Source organism: Clytia hemisphaerica, unplaced genomic scaffold, assembly GCF_902728285.1.
Source record: "Clytia hemisphaerica strain Z4C2 unplaced genomic scaffold, Clytia hemisphaerica genome assembly, whole genome shotgun sequence".
NCBI classification, from domain to species: domain Eukaryota; kingdom Metazoa; phylum Cnidaria; class Hydrozoa; order Leptothecata; family Clytiidae; genus Clytia; species Clytia hemisphaerica.
In genome coordinates, this window is record NW_027103680.1 from 1,416,577 (window position 1) to 1,435,044 (window position 18,468).

General features: G+C 35.6%; 1 protein-coding gene across 1 annotated transcript; it reads right to left on the reverse strand.

Moving 5' to 3' along the window:
* Positions 1 to 2,374: 2,374 nt before the first annotated feature.
* On the reverse strand, positions 2,375 to 17,999 carry LOC136803763 (catenin alpha-2-like; the record flags this gene model as incomplete). The annotated part of the gene is given in 15 exon segments (XM_067060489.1): positions 2,375 to 2,544; positions 3,166 to 3,347; positions 4,408 to 4,620; positions 7,810 to 7,922; positions 8,703 to 8,972; positions 9,460 to 9,660; positions 10,389 to 10,646; positions 11,119 to 11,245; positions 11,768 to 11,919; positions 12,836 to 13,036; positions 13,657 to 13,813; positions 14,698 to 14,790; positions 15,811 to 15,963; positions 16,782 to 16,856; positions 17,796 to 17,999. Coding segments are annotated over 15 exon segments (2,466 nt in total), but the record flags the coding sequence as incomplete, so codon positions are not given.
* Between the last annotated feature and the right edge of the window lie 469 nt (positions 18,000 to 18,468).

The window sequence follows — 18,468 nt, forward strand, 5'->3', positions numbered from 1 at the left end:
GAACGTGTCTACAAGAGTTTAGATATAGCTACGTAGAAAAATTCAAATATCTTGGTGCTTTCACAAAATACGACCAGCCGAATACTGGAGATGTTGAACTAAGCTATCGTATCCAAACTGCTATCAGTAAATTCGTTGAGATGTCAACCCTATTGCAGAATGTGAAAATAAACTTGAAATCTCGTATCACTTTCTTCAATAGCTTCGTCAGGAGCCGATTGACTTACTCTTGTCAAAATTGGAACTTGACAGCCGATCAATACGAAAGAATTGATGTTACATATCGTAATCTATTGAGACGTATGGTAAGAGGTGGTTTTAATCGTGTGAGTGAAAATGATTATAGATTTAAATTAAATAACAAAAGTCTTCACTCGCTGTGTGGTACGAATGATGTTTCGATATTTGTTAAGAAACAGCAACGAAACTACACTGAACACTTGATGCCATAGTATAAGAAAGCCGCGGCTTTCTTATACTATGTTGATACGCATGTCTCATAATCGAACACCAAAACGGCTTTTATTCAATGATGATAAATCGAAAAACAGAGGAAGACCATCAAAATCTCTCTTAGAACAAGTTCTTGATAATGAGTTATTATCTCTTGACCAGCTATGCAATTGCGCAATGAAAAAGAAGAAAATATCATGATTATTTATTTAGATGAAATTTACATGCTCTTTGGAACAACTCGTACTCAGTGTACTTGTTGTACTAGGGAATCGCATGTACAAATATTACTAGGAATTAGTAATTTGTAAATTTATACATACATACATACAAGCTCTTCTTAGCATTTTCTTTCCATTTTTTTTGTGATAGTTTTTATAAGCATCAACGTTATAAACACAGGGGGTAAAAGTTTTGAGAGCCTCTATGCTTGGACAAAATTAATTTTTTGAGCCTCAATTATGTCATGCTTGTGTAGTGGTGCAGTTTACAAATTCTGCGTGTTTTTGCAATTTGAGAGATATTGATGAAATGAATGCTTTTTAATTTTGTAAAATGCGGCTGCTAAGCAATGCCTAAGTTTTTTCACGATTTGATGAGCCTGTGCTTATTCGAGGATGTGCTTACAGGAGTTATGCTTTTAAAAAACGTGTATGCAAAAAGCACCGAAGACTGTTAACGGGTGGATTTTGGTCCATTTTCAGATGTCAGAACAGGTTTCTCAGCTCGTGTGTTTTATACAATCCCTCCCGCACATTTCAAAAATCCATTTCGGTACTTTATTTACAGCTTGTCCCAAGAAAAGCGGACAAATTTTTATACAAAGTAAGACTTGGTTTCGAATAATTTAAAAAAAGATTTAAATTCTCTGTCGGCAGAGGAATGTAAAGAGATGGAAAAACAGCTTTTCTGATTACTCAAAGTTCAACGATCACTTCTATTGAAAATTCTATTGTAAAAACGTTGATTAGGTCATTAAATGAAAGTCCAGAAAAGACGGCTCGCCATACAAATCGGACGGTTTCTACATGGTTTGACGATAAAAATGAAGATTTGTTTTTCCTTTTTTGCCGATTACTAGTTCAATTTTTAAGAATAAGGAGCAATATTTTTACCAATATATAGCAAAAGAAATTCTTAGCGCAATTATATTAAATTGGTTCTTGTAAAACTGTCAGAAGTCGAGTAAAATCAAGACGAAGTTATAATTTTCTCGAGCTCTAGCTTTCCATATTATGGTGCTGTCATGATGCGGTTATATCTGTAGAATCGCTAGGAAATTCTGAGCAAGAAGATATAGGTACCTTTTCGTATAGGAGAGGTGTACCCAAAATATAAGCCCTAAAAGTTTGCGCATAATCAGGCTTGAAACAAAAGAATTTTGTCACAACACGCTAATTATGCAGATTTTTTATAGCGGACAACAAAAGAAACCTATTTACTCGACATAAACTCCCTTAAGGGCAAGAGACCTGGTATATGACGAGCCGTTTTTCCATTGTTTTCAAGGAGTTGCTTTTCCATCTCTTTACATTCCTCTGCTGTCGGTAAATAGATATCCAAATTCTATAAGAAGATTAAATAGGTTTTTGAGATTGAAATATTAAGTACAAAGTCATAAAACTTAGCATGAATTGTGAGAAGTTAACCTTATTATAATAAGAATTCTTCTGCTTTTTTTAGGCACATTGTTCAGCGAGAAGGCTTTTTTATCGCCACTTTACAACGTAGATAGCACCAATTTTAAAAACACGAGACTCTCTTGGCAGGCGAAAAAGTAGCTACTTATAGTTTTCAGGCGGTTAGTCCGCCGGGAATTGTTCAGGTTGATTGAATTGTTTTTGCCGATATCCTTAGTGAAAAGATTCGGTCGGTGAATCCACCAGGAATGAAAATGTTTAAGACACCGTTATACTTCTTTCTCCTTTGAAGGCAAAATATATTCACTATTACACACTACTAATTACAAAAAAAATGTTTCAAAATTATAATACAAATATTTAAGTGTCACTAACAAAACAATATTATTCAAAACAATGACGATATAAAAATAATTGAAGAAGAAAATAATCCTGGCAATGCAATGATATCCTAAAAAATTTAAAGGGAAGTGGAAAAACGAAAAAACGACAACGAATATTCATAAGAATAAATGCAATGGACCGTTCCATTAAAAAAAACATACAGGGGAAATGGAAATCTTTCTCGGATAACCCTCTGGGAATGTTCCTCCACCCCCTTTTATGGATATAAAATGGAATGGCCCAATGATGGCAATATTAAATATCAACTCTGCAAATAAATAAATCTACGAAACTAAGATCCATTTTGCTTTAATTGTAGACTCTTCCTTGCTACAATGTATGTGGAAACCATTCTTAATAGGACTGACGAGTCTATAAGTCTAATTAGTTTTCACATTTCCGACTGGACTTTAAATATTCAAAGCCCAGTTCCACTCACCACGCGCTCCTTTTTCTAACTCGTGATGAGACCAATGAATGAAACAATGAGAAGCCAATATAATTAAATAAGGACAAATCCGAGAAATTAAACCGCCTCTATGGGTGCTGTGGTGGCATGAGTCGCGACGCCCTAGGTCCCTACTGGCGGTCGGTACACAGTCAAAAATGAACGTGACGTAACGTACCTCTTCCCCTAGAATGGTCATTAATTGTTTAAAGAACTAAGATAATAAATTTCCTCACATACCTGGTGAAATCACTCATATCCATCATGATCATGCACATTCGTTTCGCCAAAACAATAATCTCATTTCCAGAGTCGTCCCATCTACTGACTTCACTAATCAAACGATTTTTCTCCAATAGAAAACCTTCGTTCAGCTTGGAGATTTTGGCTTTTTCTTCGTCTGGTAGTGACCTCATAATTGACTGAACGAAATGAAATAATATGTCAAATTAACAGTTTTCTTTATTCAACGATTTATGTTTAGGATTTATGTTTTAGCTCACATCCATACTAAGAGCTGGTTCATTCCGTGATCCGGACATACAGAAAGTCATGATAAACTTAGACAGCAGCCTATTTCTGAGTCTGACTGAACTTTGCCTTTTGATGATTTTGAATCTAGTGAAGTAGACTAGAAGATACCGTTATCTTGAAAATAGATGGATATTTTAGATTCGTGTTGTGTTCGTAACTATTGGGTGAGTTTCATCAAAAGTTAATCAATCAGCGATTATTATAACCGATCGATTTTTCATTCATTTCACTTATAACACAAATTAGTTACAGTCACGTTAATAGTGAGGTTAAGTAAATCGGTAAAATCACGACGACGAACGAAAATTTAACAGGCTAGTGAGTTTCAACCAATCAAATTTCGTATTTTCACTAGCCTTATACATTTTTCGTCCGTCGTCGTGATTATCCTTGTATGCTTAACCTCACTAATTACAACCGTTGAACAAAAGTTGAGTCAAGGTCATTATTCGAAAGCCCTACCTTTTGCATTAATAAATTATCAAACTTATTAATCCCGCATTGAATACTTGATTAGTTATAAGTGTAATGAGATACAGACGATTTAGCGATTGATCGATAAGCGATAATGAATTGAGATCCAAATTGTGAATAGTAATTGATATCAACAATCGATTTTGAAAGCCAATTTGAAAATCGCCAATTAATGATCGATTAGTCATAAAATATCACGAATACCCGTTTTTTCATTAAAAAAAATAAATCTTGGTTCAGGCTGGACTATTCTTAATTTTTTTTAATTTTCAGCCTTAAATGTTCTTAATGTTCTTGATACGCTTAGTTTATTTACTTAAAAACTAAAAAATAGGTTTAAAATCAGTACTTCCTTAATAATTTTTAAAAATCTAAGGGCCTCGCGTTCTCAAACTGTTCTTTTGGCCAATTTTTATCCTTGTGTTCCTATAAAATTGTTCAAATAAAAAAGACTCAAAACATTTTTTTACTCACACTAGCACTGTGTTTAACTGGTTCTTCTTCAGAAGAAAGAATAATTCTTTCATATTTATTTTCATCAAAATGGTAAGCAGGTTCTTCGAAGACTTGTTCCTCTTCTTCCTCTTCCAGAATTACTTCTTCAACGGCAGCCGGCGTCAAAATAAATTCATTGATCTTCGAAGGTCCTTGTCGCCGTTTCTTGTGAACTTGTTTCAACCAGCCAACCTATCAAATTGAAAGAGATGTCAATTCTGGTATCAAATTTTTTAGGAGTTTCGCAACTTTTTGACATTTTACGGTTATCATAATTTGTCTTGCTTATCCAATATCATAAAAATATTATGAGGACTTAAGCTATACCTTACGATCAGAGATTTGGGAAAAGAGGATAAGAAACGCCGCTGCCGCTCGCTGTTTTCCTATTCTTTCCCTTTGAATTCGGCACCCTTTGAAGAAGCAAGGCTGTAGAATAGTTGAGCAAGAAGGAAGGCCGAAACAAAATGGCGTTACGTACAGGTTAACCTATGTTCAAGAAAAAAGTCCTTGAATAAAGCTTTCCAGTGAGTTCTTTGTGAAAAAGAGACTGGGGAGTGAATCTTTGATCTTCTAGGGGTTTCCCCTGAGAAAATCGAGGAAAATCATTCTATATTCTGGGAGTAAAGATGGCGGACATGAGGCATGCTTGAAATTTTGAAAAATTGGGACCAATTTCTTTCTGGCTTGTATTGCTCTGAATGAATTTTTTGTGTTGCAGACATAATTTTTATGGGTAGTAGGAAGGTTGATTGTGACCACCTATGCCTTAGTTTTCCTGGGCACTCTCTAAAACTTCTCGGCATTTTGAATTAAGATGGGCAAAATCGATTGATAATTTTGTTGTTTTTTTCAACTTTTAGATTAAAAAAATAGTGTAATCTAGAAAAACTTCCTCCATGGTAATGGACTTGAGATTCAGTAAGTATACTTGATTTCCTCTGTGTATACTTTTAGCTTTATCTAGGGAAAACATTGACTTTTGGGTTGGAAATTTAAAGTTTTGGCTAACAAAAACATTGTAAAGTTCAAATAACTTCGACATGTGATATTTATAAAGTCTGACTATTGATGGGCCATGATTTTGACTGGTCAGTGGATTGACTCACAAGGCTTGGATAATTTTGCAGCCAAAACATAATTTCATCGGTGGACTTTACAGTCTGTGTTAGGGTAATTCATACAGATTATTGCTTATACAAAAACAAAAAAGCCCTAGTTTTACAGCAGATTTTCATTTTATATATTTTCAGGATGACTCAACATTTTTGCATTTTGACCGTCGCGTTTAAGGCATGGCAAAGTCTGCTAAAAAATGAAATTAAACCTGCAGAAACTACATTACGTGCATTATTTAGCTTGACCAAAACAGAATGGAATAATAAAAATATGCAGAGGATGTTAATATTTTGTAAATGTTTTCTGGACAACCGTGGATATGAACAGTTGAACCTGGTTGAGCACCGCCTACATATCCTTTGAAATTGGACATATACTTGGAAAATGTTCTCTGGAAAAAGTGGATTTCCATATACGTATTATGTAAATTTGATCAGTCTGGAGAATTTTTATCGAATCTGTATTTATTTGGATGTTTGTTTTGTATCCAGGTTGTCCCTGGAAAGATGGTCCAAACAAGTCATCAGAGCCAGGAAACACGTGGGCCAAAATTACCAAATGTAAACAAACTAGGAGACCCCAAAAGTGCTTCTATTTAAATTCTATATACAATTCTACTTGAACACATATTTTCACTTGTTGTTACCTATGTAACACGTTTTTCTGAGCACAGGCTGATATTATTTTTCCAATATTTTTTCCAAATGTAAATGTATTTAATTTTTTAGCAATGAGTTACACATCTGTTGAATTTAGTCCTCTATGGAGCAATGATATAATTTTCTAGTCCAGCTTTCAAGTTATACAATCTGAATCAATGTACTAATTAAAAATCAGTTGGAAGGTTTTAGTCTTTTTTTATAGTCTTCTCAATTTTATTTCAATGGAAAGTCACAAGTGATATTGATTTTTTCATGCAATACATCTTTATTTTCCCAGGTGTTATAAATGAAGGTGAATCATAAAAAACCCTTTTGGGTTTAATCTTTTTTAGAAAAATTTCAAACCTTTTTTAGCAGCATTTACAAATTAAAAGAGTTGCATACTGTAAATGTATAATGGATATTTTTAATTTTCAATTCTTATGCACTTTTATTATACTGTTTTATTTGCTAGATAGATATTTCATTATATCAAGGGAAATCCCTAGATGGAGCTGTTTTGTATAACTATTGTATTTTTTTTTCAATAATGTTTTTGGATTATTTTGTGCTTTATTGTTTCGAGTTCATATAAAGCTCTTAAGTCTTAAAAGAAAGATTTCATGATATTTGTGATCTTCTAGCATTGATATCATGAATTATCATCGCTTCTTTTTTCTATCTTTCTTTTGAGCTCTATTTTTGTCCTGTTTCCAATTTGTTCTAATATACCCAACATCACTACACGTTTTTTTTTTTATAAGAACGTCAAAAACTTTCGAAGCCTTCGGATGTTCTTAGTTTTTTGGATTTGAAGCCTAAAAATGTTCTTAAAATGTTCTTATTTTCAGCATTTTTTGAGCATTTTGATGTAATTTCTTAAGAAATTGCATGTTTTAAGTCTCCAAAGCCTTAGTATGTTCTTAGAATGTTCTTAGATTTTTGGGCCTCGAAGCCTTATGTTCTTATATAGTTTGTTCTTATAAAAAAAAAAACGTGTACCCGGCTGAAGAGGCCTCCATGATATTGTTTCTTAGAAACTCTAGTCCAAGAAATAACTAAAAATTATCCTAGTTTTACAAGCTTATCATTTTTGGTTTTATAATGTGAATTTCAATTCTTTTAGCTACAGTATGTATAAATTGATTCGATCATTCTATAAGGAAAATATTTTGGTCAAAGCTGGGAAATTCTCCCCTTGAGAAACACTGCGTTCAAAGTGAAAAGTCACTTTCGATATCAATCACGGCTGCCATTTTTTGTTTGTACTTCTAGTCTTGTGCGCATAACGAATCAAGCGCTCTGATTGGTCCAGAATAAAAACAATCGATCGGTCGCAGACATTACAATAGAAACAAAAGATTCTACAGCCTAGCTTCAAATAGATGAATAGCGCATTTCTTATCCTCTTTTCCCAAATCTCTGTTACGATCGTGCTTGAAAATAGACTAGATAAACGATTTATTTGCAATAAACAAAAATAGGATAAGGAAAAGTCTAAAGGTACACAATAGGAGGTAAATTTGAATTTATAATCCTAAAATCAAACAAAATCCTAAAATCAAACAAAATCATGAACTTTTTCCGGTAAAAGCAAAATGTTTGCAAATAATTAACAAACCTTAGCTGGGCTGGTGTAACCAATGAAAGCAAAGGATCCGTTTTGTCCAGGATCGATAGGCGGACGCGCGCCAACACGATATAAAGCTTCCTTCGCCTCTTCTAGACCGTCACCTGTGAAAAAATAGTTTGACGTTTGTTTAATTTAAATAAATTCTTTCCGGGCCTCATTCAAATAACAAACAAAATCTTAGTGTTCAAAGCAAAAATTTTCATTTCAAACGGGAAATGGGCCATTCCAAGAAATTGAAACACTTCTATGGGTGCTATCAAATGGTCGCATGGGGCCGTGGAGCTCTTAGGTCTCTTCTGGTAATATCCATTTAAAAATGAGTGTGACTTAACGTACCCCTTCCCCTGGAATGGTCATAAATTGTTTAAAGAACTAAAAAAAATGAATCTTCTCCAAATTAGGCAAGATTCTCAATATGTTACGTGATTTTGTTATGTTAAGGCTCTTTTTATACTTCGCCGAGACGGAAGGACTATAGACACTGTTCTTAGAAAAATGACGGTACTATTCCCGTCTTATACCTAGCACAAATTTGAAGATAGTCATGAGAATATGTCGTGGCCCCTAAAGATACGTACGAAATGAGCCAGGATCAATGAATCGTCATTGCAAGTTAAGTTTGCTTAGACTATTTTTAAAGAAAAATACTTAAATGTTGAATCAACACAGGATATTGCAATAAACATGATATTTGAAACATGCATCTATCCACAAAAACGAGTTTCGTCCTTCCCAGGACTCATCAGTGTGGCTCCGGGTAAGCGAGCATAGACTGTCGTTATCACAAGAGTGCTCAAAACACTAAGTGTTGAGCTTGAAACATATAAAAAAGATGATTCACAATTTTGAGAATCAAGTCCAGAAACTTTCAATAGACTTACCAACACTTTCCAAAGATGCAATAGCCACAATCCGATCTTCCGGCAATTCATCCAAAAACTTTGACATTCTTTTCCCTTCGTTAACTGCATGGTACGGATCGGCAGTATCGAAATTTTTTGATAACAAATAATTGCCTGATTTGTCGAGTACGACAACATTCATGCCACGCCCCATGGGACTTCTTTCGATAGAATTGATTTTGACGGATGCGATCCGATCGTAAGGATTGTCTTCGCAACCTTCGGCGTGAATAGAAACATGAATCTGACCTGAAAGTATAAACGGAAAATAGTTGTTTTGCAAAAAAAAAACACTCTTTTCTGGTACTCCCTAAATCTTTTGCCAATAGGCAATTTTACAGCCGAAATGAGTCATGGGTAATTATGACTAATTGTGCCCTCGTAACAGTTTCCCGCTGACTAGACACAAAAAGGGCTATTTTAGACCAACATAGAAAGTCGTTATCAGAGCGCGTTGGTCCTGATTACCCATGATTCTTTTCGACCGTGAAATGACCTAATGTCCCATTTCCGTATATTTGTTGTATAATTTCATGCTGACCACAGTATGTTCTTTTAGTTGAATCACAGTGTACCTATCTTTAAAGCTTTTCATATTTTCAGGTATAATTCTTCGCTATTTGTAACAAAACTTCAATAATGCACTTAATTGGATTCTCTGTTGAAAATGACTCGGTTTCTCTGGAATTGAATGATTTTTTAAAATATTTTTTCATCAAACTCAAAAACGTCTTACCCATATCAGCAGCAGGTGTGTTAATCATGTCTGAGATCATAGCTGGTCCTTGGTACCGAGGGCGTGCCACCTCTGTCACCCATCCTTTGTTCTCATGGTCACCCTTGTATCCAGCAAACGCCCAAGATGCACCATATGGAGCGTCTACGTCTTTGGCTCCGAATCTTTTCAAAGCTTCAGCGGCTGCTTTAATACCATCACCTGATGAAAAGAAAGTTACGAATGGTGTCAAAAATACCAAAAAAACGCTGGTCTCAATGAATCAAGACTGTTAAATGCGCCAATTACCGCTCCAATTATTATGAAACTAGATAGGTTTTAATATTCTATCAGATGGACAGGTTGATTTTAAAACAGATGAATAACAATGTAGATGACAGTTGGGAATACTATAGCTCAAAAGGTCATAATAGTAATTCTCAGTTGGCTATCAATCTAGACCACCGTCAAAGAGGTCGGGGTTTGATTCCCACTCGGCGCTGTGATTCAATTGGCAAGTGAATGTACCATCCCCCCGGGCCAACTCATGCCATGCGAGGGGAATTGGGTAAAGAGAAACTCGAAAAGCCTGTTGGGGAATGTGTTAGCTATCGATTCCACAATACATCTTGTATGAAGCAAGAGTGCACTGGCCTTGGTCCCTGGTGGTTCACGCAAGATTATGACACTTGATCCAAAAGAGCTGTGTGTCAGTGTCTCGCAAACTGGCAGGCAGTATAAACTTCAGCGTAAGGCGGTTCTAACGAGACGACTCCTAGACCACTCAATGCAGAACCGGACATCATTGCTTAATAGCCAGGGAAAACATACACACTCCTCTTAAGTAAAGACAAGTGGAAGTTAAACTGAGCATGTAAATTGATTAATTTTGGGAGTGTTTCCGGATAATGAAATTTAGAATTAACGAATTCCTGAATTCCAAAACATACCTCCAGTTTCTTGTACAGCAATAAGTGCAATATGATTTTCAGGTATTTCATCCAAGAATTTAGCCATGGCCACACCTTCTTTGTGTTGGGTAGTATCAAAAGCTTGTTGTTTAACCACGTTTCCACACTGGTCAAGCACAACCACATTGTGACCACGTTTGTGTGGACAATAATCGACACCGTTGACCACAATGTGTGGTTTTCCTTTGCAACCTGGATCATCTAATCCTTCACTGTGGACTTCGAATTGAATTTTTCCTGTTTAAAAAAAAATAGAAACCATTATTTAAACATATCTCTCACTATTTTCTTACACAGCATTTTTAAACAAAAGAATTAACAACTTTCTTCTTCTTCTGCACCGCGGGAGCACAAATCTTTGTTAATTCTACATTGCCAGTAGAAGATATGCACCTCCTTTCTATATTACGAATTATAATCTTTAAAAGGAAGCCATCATCGGATTTAAAAATAATTAGAGTCAACCAAGTAAACAACGCCAGAACCCAAATCCATTAAACATTCAAACAAGATCTGTGAAACTCAAAAAGAAAGACGAATCTCGGGAAAGCATTCTCTCTGACGGTAACAAATTTGAATTAATAGGCCGTTGATAACCTCTGTGGAATCGGGCGTTTAGTAAAATCAAAACTACTACTCAGAGTAATTTTTTACAGTGTTAGGTTCAGAATGGCTTAAAATGAATGTAAAAATTATAGACTTTTTCTACCTCCAGCAATTAGTTGTTCATAGGCTAATCTTTCACGTTGTTGTATTTGAGCTTCTGCAAGTTGATTCAATAAGGATTCTTTGAGCAATGGATCTTCGTCAAGCTCTGATTCTTCGCTCTCTTCGTCCTGAGTAATAAAGTCATACAAAAATATTTTCATCATCCCTTTCGGGACGTTACCCTATTCTCTTAATTTATTTGGGAAAGATTTTTCGTCGGATGAAATCTTCGATGAAGAGCACTTCACTTTTGTTTAAATCTTTGTCGCAGACCCCTTACAGCTGACTTGAAATACTTGGAAGGGGAAAACTTCGTCACTAGCCTGAATGATGTGTTACTTTTCTCGGACTTAGGGAAATAGATTTCGATCATTAATCCAAAACAATTTCTGTTCTTCTTTGAAAATTTAAGAATATCTTTAGACTTTTTTATGGCTCAAAAAATCAAATTTTTTCAAGAACTAGTGTTTCAACTCTACAGACACCGAAATGTGATTTGTATTATAAAATGTAGTGAACTGCAAGAGCTTAACTTATTATGTCAAGGTTCCTTGATACGGTGCGACGTTCCAAAGAGGGGAAGCTTTGATCTTTCTTCTTCCGGTAGAAAAAGTCGTAATAAAATAAACTGATGATAAGCCTAAACCTACATCTCGCAAGGCTACAGCTTTCCGGATATCTCTCATCCCTTCGTGAACCAAACCGGCCACGTCAATAAACAACGCTTCGTCTACGTCACCGACATTCCCTTTAGAAAGTGCGTCCACAACCATCTCAACACATTCAGCAAATTCGACCATGACTAAAATGGAAAGTGAGATTTTTTTTAAATATTCCTTGATCTTTCTAATAATACGATCTTTCGAAGTTCCAGCTTCAAAAATCAATTTTATTGAAAATTGAAACATGCTTGATGGTGGGCATTGCTATTAATAATGTTTTTAAATGAAAAAACAACCAATTATAAGGAAAAAGCCCAATAAAAATCCAGAAAAACGACGATTTCCGGCATATTTCCGGCATTTTCGACCGGAAAAAATTTTTTCTCAAAAATCGGACTCGACCATGTTTTGGGCATTGTTAATACGCATCTTTGAGCAAAAAATCAGAAAAAACTAATGATAAAATCTCGAGAAAGTGCCAAAAAACCAGTTTTTCCGGGATATATCCGGCATTTTCGGCCGGAAAATTTTTTTTCCCGAAAATCGGGCTCCGTCGCATTTTGGGCATTGCCATTTTGCATCATTGTGCCAAAAATCAGAAAAAGCTAATGAGCCAATCCTGAGAAAAACTGGTAACAGACGGACGGACGGACGGACGAACATGGGTTAATTTATAGGACCTCCAAGGTAGGTCCAACAACTCAAATCATACTCCCTGCTTTCAACACAGCTTTTACCGTGAGACAAGATAATTTATGCCGTTTATATTGTCTGAGGGAAAGTAATTTTCATTCAATAGACCGTCGCGTTCTCCTAAACGACTATGCAGCTATGTCTTCATTACCTAGACACCCTTTAACAGCATGGAACATATTCGGATTGTTGAGGTACACGACCAAATAAGAATTAGTCTGAATCGCAGACCTGTATAGATATACTTCCTATATACTAAGAAATCTTTTTCGCTAGAGAATGAGCAGAAGCCTAAATAAGAATATCAAAAAAGTGGAAGCTTGCATTCGGTACCACAAAATACTGAGGTCAGAATAAACTTACTTCGATTTTTCATAGTACCAACAGCCCTGTAAACAGAATCCGTGTATTGTCCAGGCTCATAATTCAACATTTCGGACATGACCACGTGATCGACACGTTTGACTCTCCCTCGCACTGCTCCTGCTGTTCGATCGAGTGTTTCCGGATCATTGCTTTGCATGGCTTCAATACAATGGTTGATATCTTCAAGTATGTGTGCCTCTGTAGAAGGGAAAGTATTACAATTGACTCTCGCTAATTCGAACTCGAACGGGAAATATAATTTGTTCGAATTACAGAGAAGCTTTCTTCTTGACGGGGAATGAGAATTACTTCGAATTATAGAAAAGTTCGAATAGTAGAAGTTCGAATTAGTAGAAGTTCGAATTAGCGAAAGTCCACTGTATGTATGTTATGACAAATCTGGAAAAAAAATAATTTTATTACATAATATCATTCTATGGCCAGTGTTCTTTTTTATTTCAACAAAAACTAGGTATGAATCGTGCTACTTCTAGTAGATAATAGGTACCAAATTCTTTAGTGGTAGTTCTAGCAATAATTTAAAACATGAATTACAACGAATGAACTGTAGGTAGAAAATTTGACTAGAAAAGGAAGGTATTATGCTCTATTATGTAAAAATTGTAAGAATTTTGATTGGACAAAAACATCGATGCATTGAGCATTCAAAAAGATTGAAAATTCTGCAAGCATTCAATTTCGCGAGTCACAAGCTAACTCTATTCAACAATATCTATTTTCAAGCGAAAAAAGCAAAACTTGCAGAAACGTGAAATTCAATCTTGCAAAAGTTAATCCGTTTAAAGTAAAAATCTTACCTGAAACTGTCAGGAAGTCATCAATGGTGGTGATATCATCGACAGCTTCGGTCAGGATGGCAACTTGTTGAAGCCATGCTTCCTTAAACACACTCATGTTTTCTCGTGCGTGCTTACTTTTCGGTCTATCGGTCAGTGTATGCGCTGCGTTAACCACCTAATAACAAATAAAATATAATTATAATATTATGAATAGGTTAAGTTGACAACAAATTGAAAAGGAAGGTTAATTTTGAAATAGATAATTCATAATATGCCCCCTTGCAATGTCTTCACGCGTCGTATTGAGTAACATTACGTAATATGTCCCTGCCGCCATGTTTGGTCGAATAAAAAAATCCCAACATGGCGGCAGGAACAGACTACGTAATGTTACGCAATATGACGCGTGAAGACATTGCAAGGGTGCATATTATGCATAGCCAATAACTTCGTCTTTAAAAAACTTTCTAAGAGTGCAGTAGAAGAGCCAAGACTTTGAGATTTTTTGTGTAAAATAGAGAATACAGGAAAAACCCTCGATATTAGACCCCCCCCCACATATTTGGAGTAAGATGACTTTTCCACGTGGGTCAAATCGATATAAATTGAAATACGGATTTTAGAGAATTTAGTTATTCCAGGGTGGTTTATAATTCCCTTGGAGATAAAATTCTGCTAGTAAATTATAGTTTACGTATGAGGGTGTTGGTATAAACAATTTCTACGTGATAATGAAAAGTTATTTTCTTTAAAAAACATCGTTTCGAACTCGTTTTCGAAACCCTTCAAGCAGTATCTGCTACTCCTCGATGCTTCCAGCACTGAAAAAGTCGAGCTTACTTCTAAACCCCTTGTTGTTAGAAGTAATAACAATTTCTCCTTTGGAACTATAAATAACTGGGAGTCTAATTGGAAAAGCATATTTCATGGTCGAAAGGAAACGACTTTTTGTTGGCTCAAAAGTATTTGGTGCTTTCAGTCCCATTATTCATTTCGATTGTGAAATGTCCTTCATAATTTCAGATAATCTGAGTATCCTTATCAAAAAGGGAAACGTACCTGAGGACAAAGTAACTTTAATTGGTGAGCAGCGATTTTGACCATTTTGATTCCTTCAACATTTGTTGACATAGAACATGCTAGATCAGCGACCTACACACAAATCGAATTAGTTATATAGAGCCTGGATTCCAGTTTTTACTTCAACGGTAAAGGCTTTTACTTATTGGAAAATTTTAGTAGGAATTATAGAAACTATTACAAGTTTGGAAATTTCAAAAAATATCAACAATCTATGTCTACTCTACCTTCAACGATATTTTGATGAATTAAAAAATGCGAAATTTTAATCTAGTTGAAATTAATCCGGTTGAAAGTAAAGATCGAACCAGAAGTACAATCATGGTCGTAATATTTGAGAAAAAAGGGAAATCCACCGGGAAGTTTTGAAACCACAATCGATTTGTAAGTGTTCTAAAGTAGTTTGGAAGGGTAGACTTTTAACTCTGAGTCTTACATGAGACTTAACACTTAAGACCTTAGGATGTGAGGATGCAAATGTTCAAAAATGGTCCAATAAAGCTCATAATATAGCCTGGAGGTCTATGAACCCGAGCCAAAATGAAATATTCGATTAAATCTGAGAGATGGCCCAAAATCGACTTTCTCGCCCGAACTCCAAATTTCGAAAAACGAGGAAATAAGCTTAATTCTCAATAGATTTCGACCATGATTGTAGTTATCGATTTGAAAAACATTTTTTCAAGGGTAGACAGCTATTGAGTCAATAAAGGTATGTTATATATACAGTGGGTCACCCTGGAATCAGATTATAACTCATTATTTTCATCAAAAATAATCACTCACAGAGTCTAAAATACCTGCATAACCTCTTTACATTTTCTATAAATATGGCAAATATTCTTGGATCTAGGAATCTTAGAGCGAAGACCATTACAGTGGAGTCTATCACTCGAACACTCATAGGGAACACAAATTTGTTCGAATTACGGAAATTTCGAAATCCTAATGGGGATTAGTTTTAAGGAATTATTAAATAAAGGGACCAGAAAACTTGTTCGAGTTAATACCGAGACATTCAACCAGGTTCGAGTTATGAAGACTCCGCTGTAGTACATACTTTTTGGTTTAGGAAACTCTCATTGTTATTACCTTTTGAAGTTTATCAGCATGTCCCATGAAAAGATTTGAGCAGTCTTCAACTTCTCGTCCATTGCCAGATTCAGCAGCTTTGATCAACAGAAGGATTGGAACATTTGTTTCCAAGAACGAATCAGAAACGTGATCTACTACTGATCGTGTTAACTGTAAAAATAAAAATATGAAATTGTAAATGTATTTGTAAATACACCACTGTGTCACAGACGGGCTGGGACCCCAGCACCACTGGAAAATTCGGCCAAAATCTCATCCCCGGTGGGAAGATATCCCAGAATTTCATCTCCACTGGGGAATTGACTTTGATTTCATCCCCATTCAAAATTCAATGTAAAAAGTTGTACTCCAAAACCATTCCATCGGACTTCTCGACTTAGGAACAATAGAATTTTTATCCCCATTGGGTTTTCAATAGAAAATTTTATCCCCACTGAGGGAAAAATCTTCACCGGGGCTGCGAGACAGGGGTGTGTAAATGTTGGAAATTTCTAGCATATAATGGTATTTTTGTCCCGATCCACCGTCCAATATATAATTTATAAATGTAGAATTTAGAGCCTTGATTTGGAGTAGTAGTGGATCGTTCATCTTCCTTACTTTCCGTACAAGAGATTCCCACTCGATACTGCGATTTGATTATCAAGTGAATGTGCTTTCACCCAAGCAATTATGAAAGCAACCGTTCTTCAAAGCTCTTTCGAGTAGAATCGCCGATACCTAATGGCTCAATCGTATCTTGAGAACAGAGTTAACAGTGTCTGGTAAACGCTCTAATTTTCCTATCTTAAAGTATGCAACTTTTTCAGGAAAAACCCATGCTTTTCGCATCACCGGGGCCACCCTTCCCTCTTACCCTTAATTATTGAAGTAACATCTAAACCCCGTTATTGATGTTATTACTCAACAGTTAGATTACAACTGATCTGCGGTTCAAACTACCACAGTTACCATAATTGAATACGTACTTGTTTAGTTAGATCTTTGGCTTTCTTTCCGACTTTTCTTTTTGCACCATCAACATCACTTTTATCTCTGTGCGCCTGAAAAAAAAAAGAAGAAGAAACAGCTCATGTTTATGATAATTTTTACCAAGAAACTTATTCCTACGATTCTTTATATTTGATCATCTAAGCTAAGGCCAGGGAGTTACTCGGGAAAGTCGTAGCATAAGGGTTGAGTACCCAGCTACAGTGCGGAAGTTGAGTTCGACCCGAGCCATACCAAATATTTTCAAAATGGTACTTGGTGCCTCTCTGATCAATGCTCATAAACTAAAGAGACAACTGAATTCAGAGAAATGAGCGGCACTCTCCCCTATCTTTGAGTATACAACTAGAGAAAAGGTAACCAACTAGTGCGGGTAGTGCAGTCGCAAACTTACTTACTTACTCAGGAACATGAAAAGGCTTCTTTGAGGGTACCACTTTTCAAATATTCTCATCAAAGATGGCGAATATACCTTAGTCCTGGGTTTATTAAGGTCAGTAAAATGTTCCAATCAATTGAAAAGTTGTACCCTAATGGCGGCACTACTCAATAACGGTGTAAATGTATCTAGAGCGCTAGATCAACTTTCCCTCGAATACTTTTGATGATGTAGCGCCGTTAGACGCTAATTTTTAACACTGCAATGGCTTCTTTGTGGGTACCCCTTCAAAGAAAGCTTCGATCAAAGATGGCAGATATAGCTTGATCCAGGGATATATAAAGGTCAGTGGTTCCAGTGCAATAAATACAGACATTTATCGAACACAATCTTTTTTCGTTTGACCGAAAATCATGTCATCGCCAGGCCTCAAATTTATCAGGGAGATTTTTGTCGGGGAGAATTTAAGTCACTGCTACCCCCTCCACATGGAGAATCGTTCACCGTTTAAAGTAAAAAGTCTACCAAATCGAAAAACCATATTTTGACAAAAACATACGAAGAAGAATTCTATGATATTGATAAAAAAGGCAAATCTAAAGGAGCAGCTTACATGGTTATCACATTCGTCTATCAATCCTTTGATGGCAACTTTGACATGTCTACTCTCGTTAAAGATCTTTTGTCTTGTTTTCTCTCTGGTGCATACAGATTCGGCTAGATTGGATGCTCCTGTAACGATATCATCCACCAAAAGGTGAAGATCATTTTGGTTTTCTTTATCGTGGAAATCTTCAGGTTCGCGTTCAAGTTGTGCCTACAGTTTGGTAAGAAGAAAAAACTTTCATTAAAGTATTAAAATAACCTTGTAAACTGACCCGGACTAGGTATGACTTAACTTTGCTTCTATATGATTTTTAAAGATGCTGAAATCATCAAATTATGTAATTCTTGGACGAGTCAAAAATTTACAATAATCTGAGATTTATGCTCCCATCAACCGTCAGGCAAAAATCTGATATGCTGACTAGTTAACCGCGTTATCCAGTCATTAAAAACAAGGCCTCAAGGTTTAGGTCTTAGAGACTTCTTGGTTACTGTCAACTAACACATACATTTTTTTTTTTTTTTTTTTTTTTTTTTTTTTTTTCTTTATTGAAACAAAAACACGTGTACACTACGAACATATTACAAAACACTACTTAAACATAAAATATAGTCCCTCCCCCCGCTAGGAACTAACGATATATCGCCAGAGGTACTAGACTATGTAAAAATAAATAAAT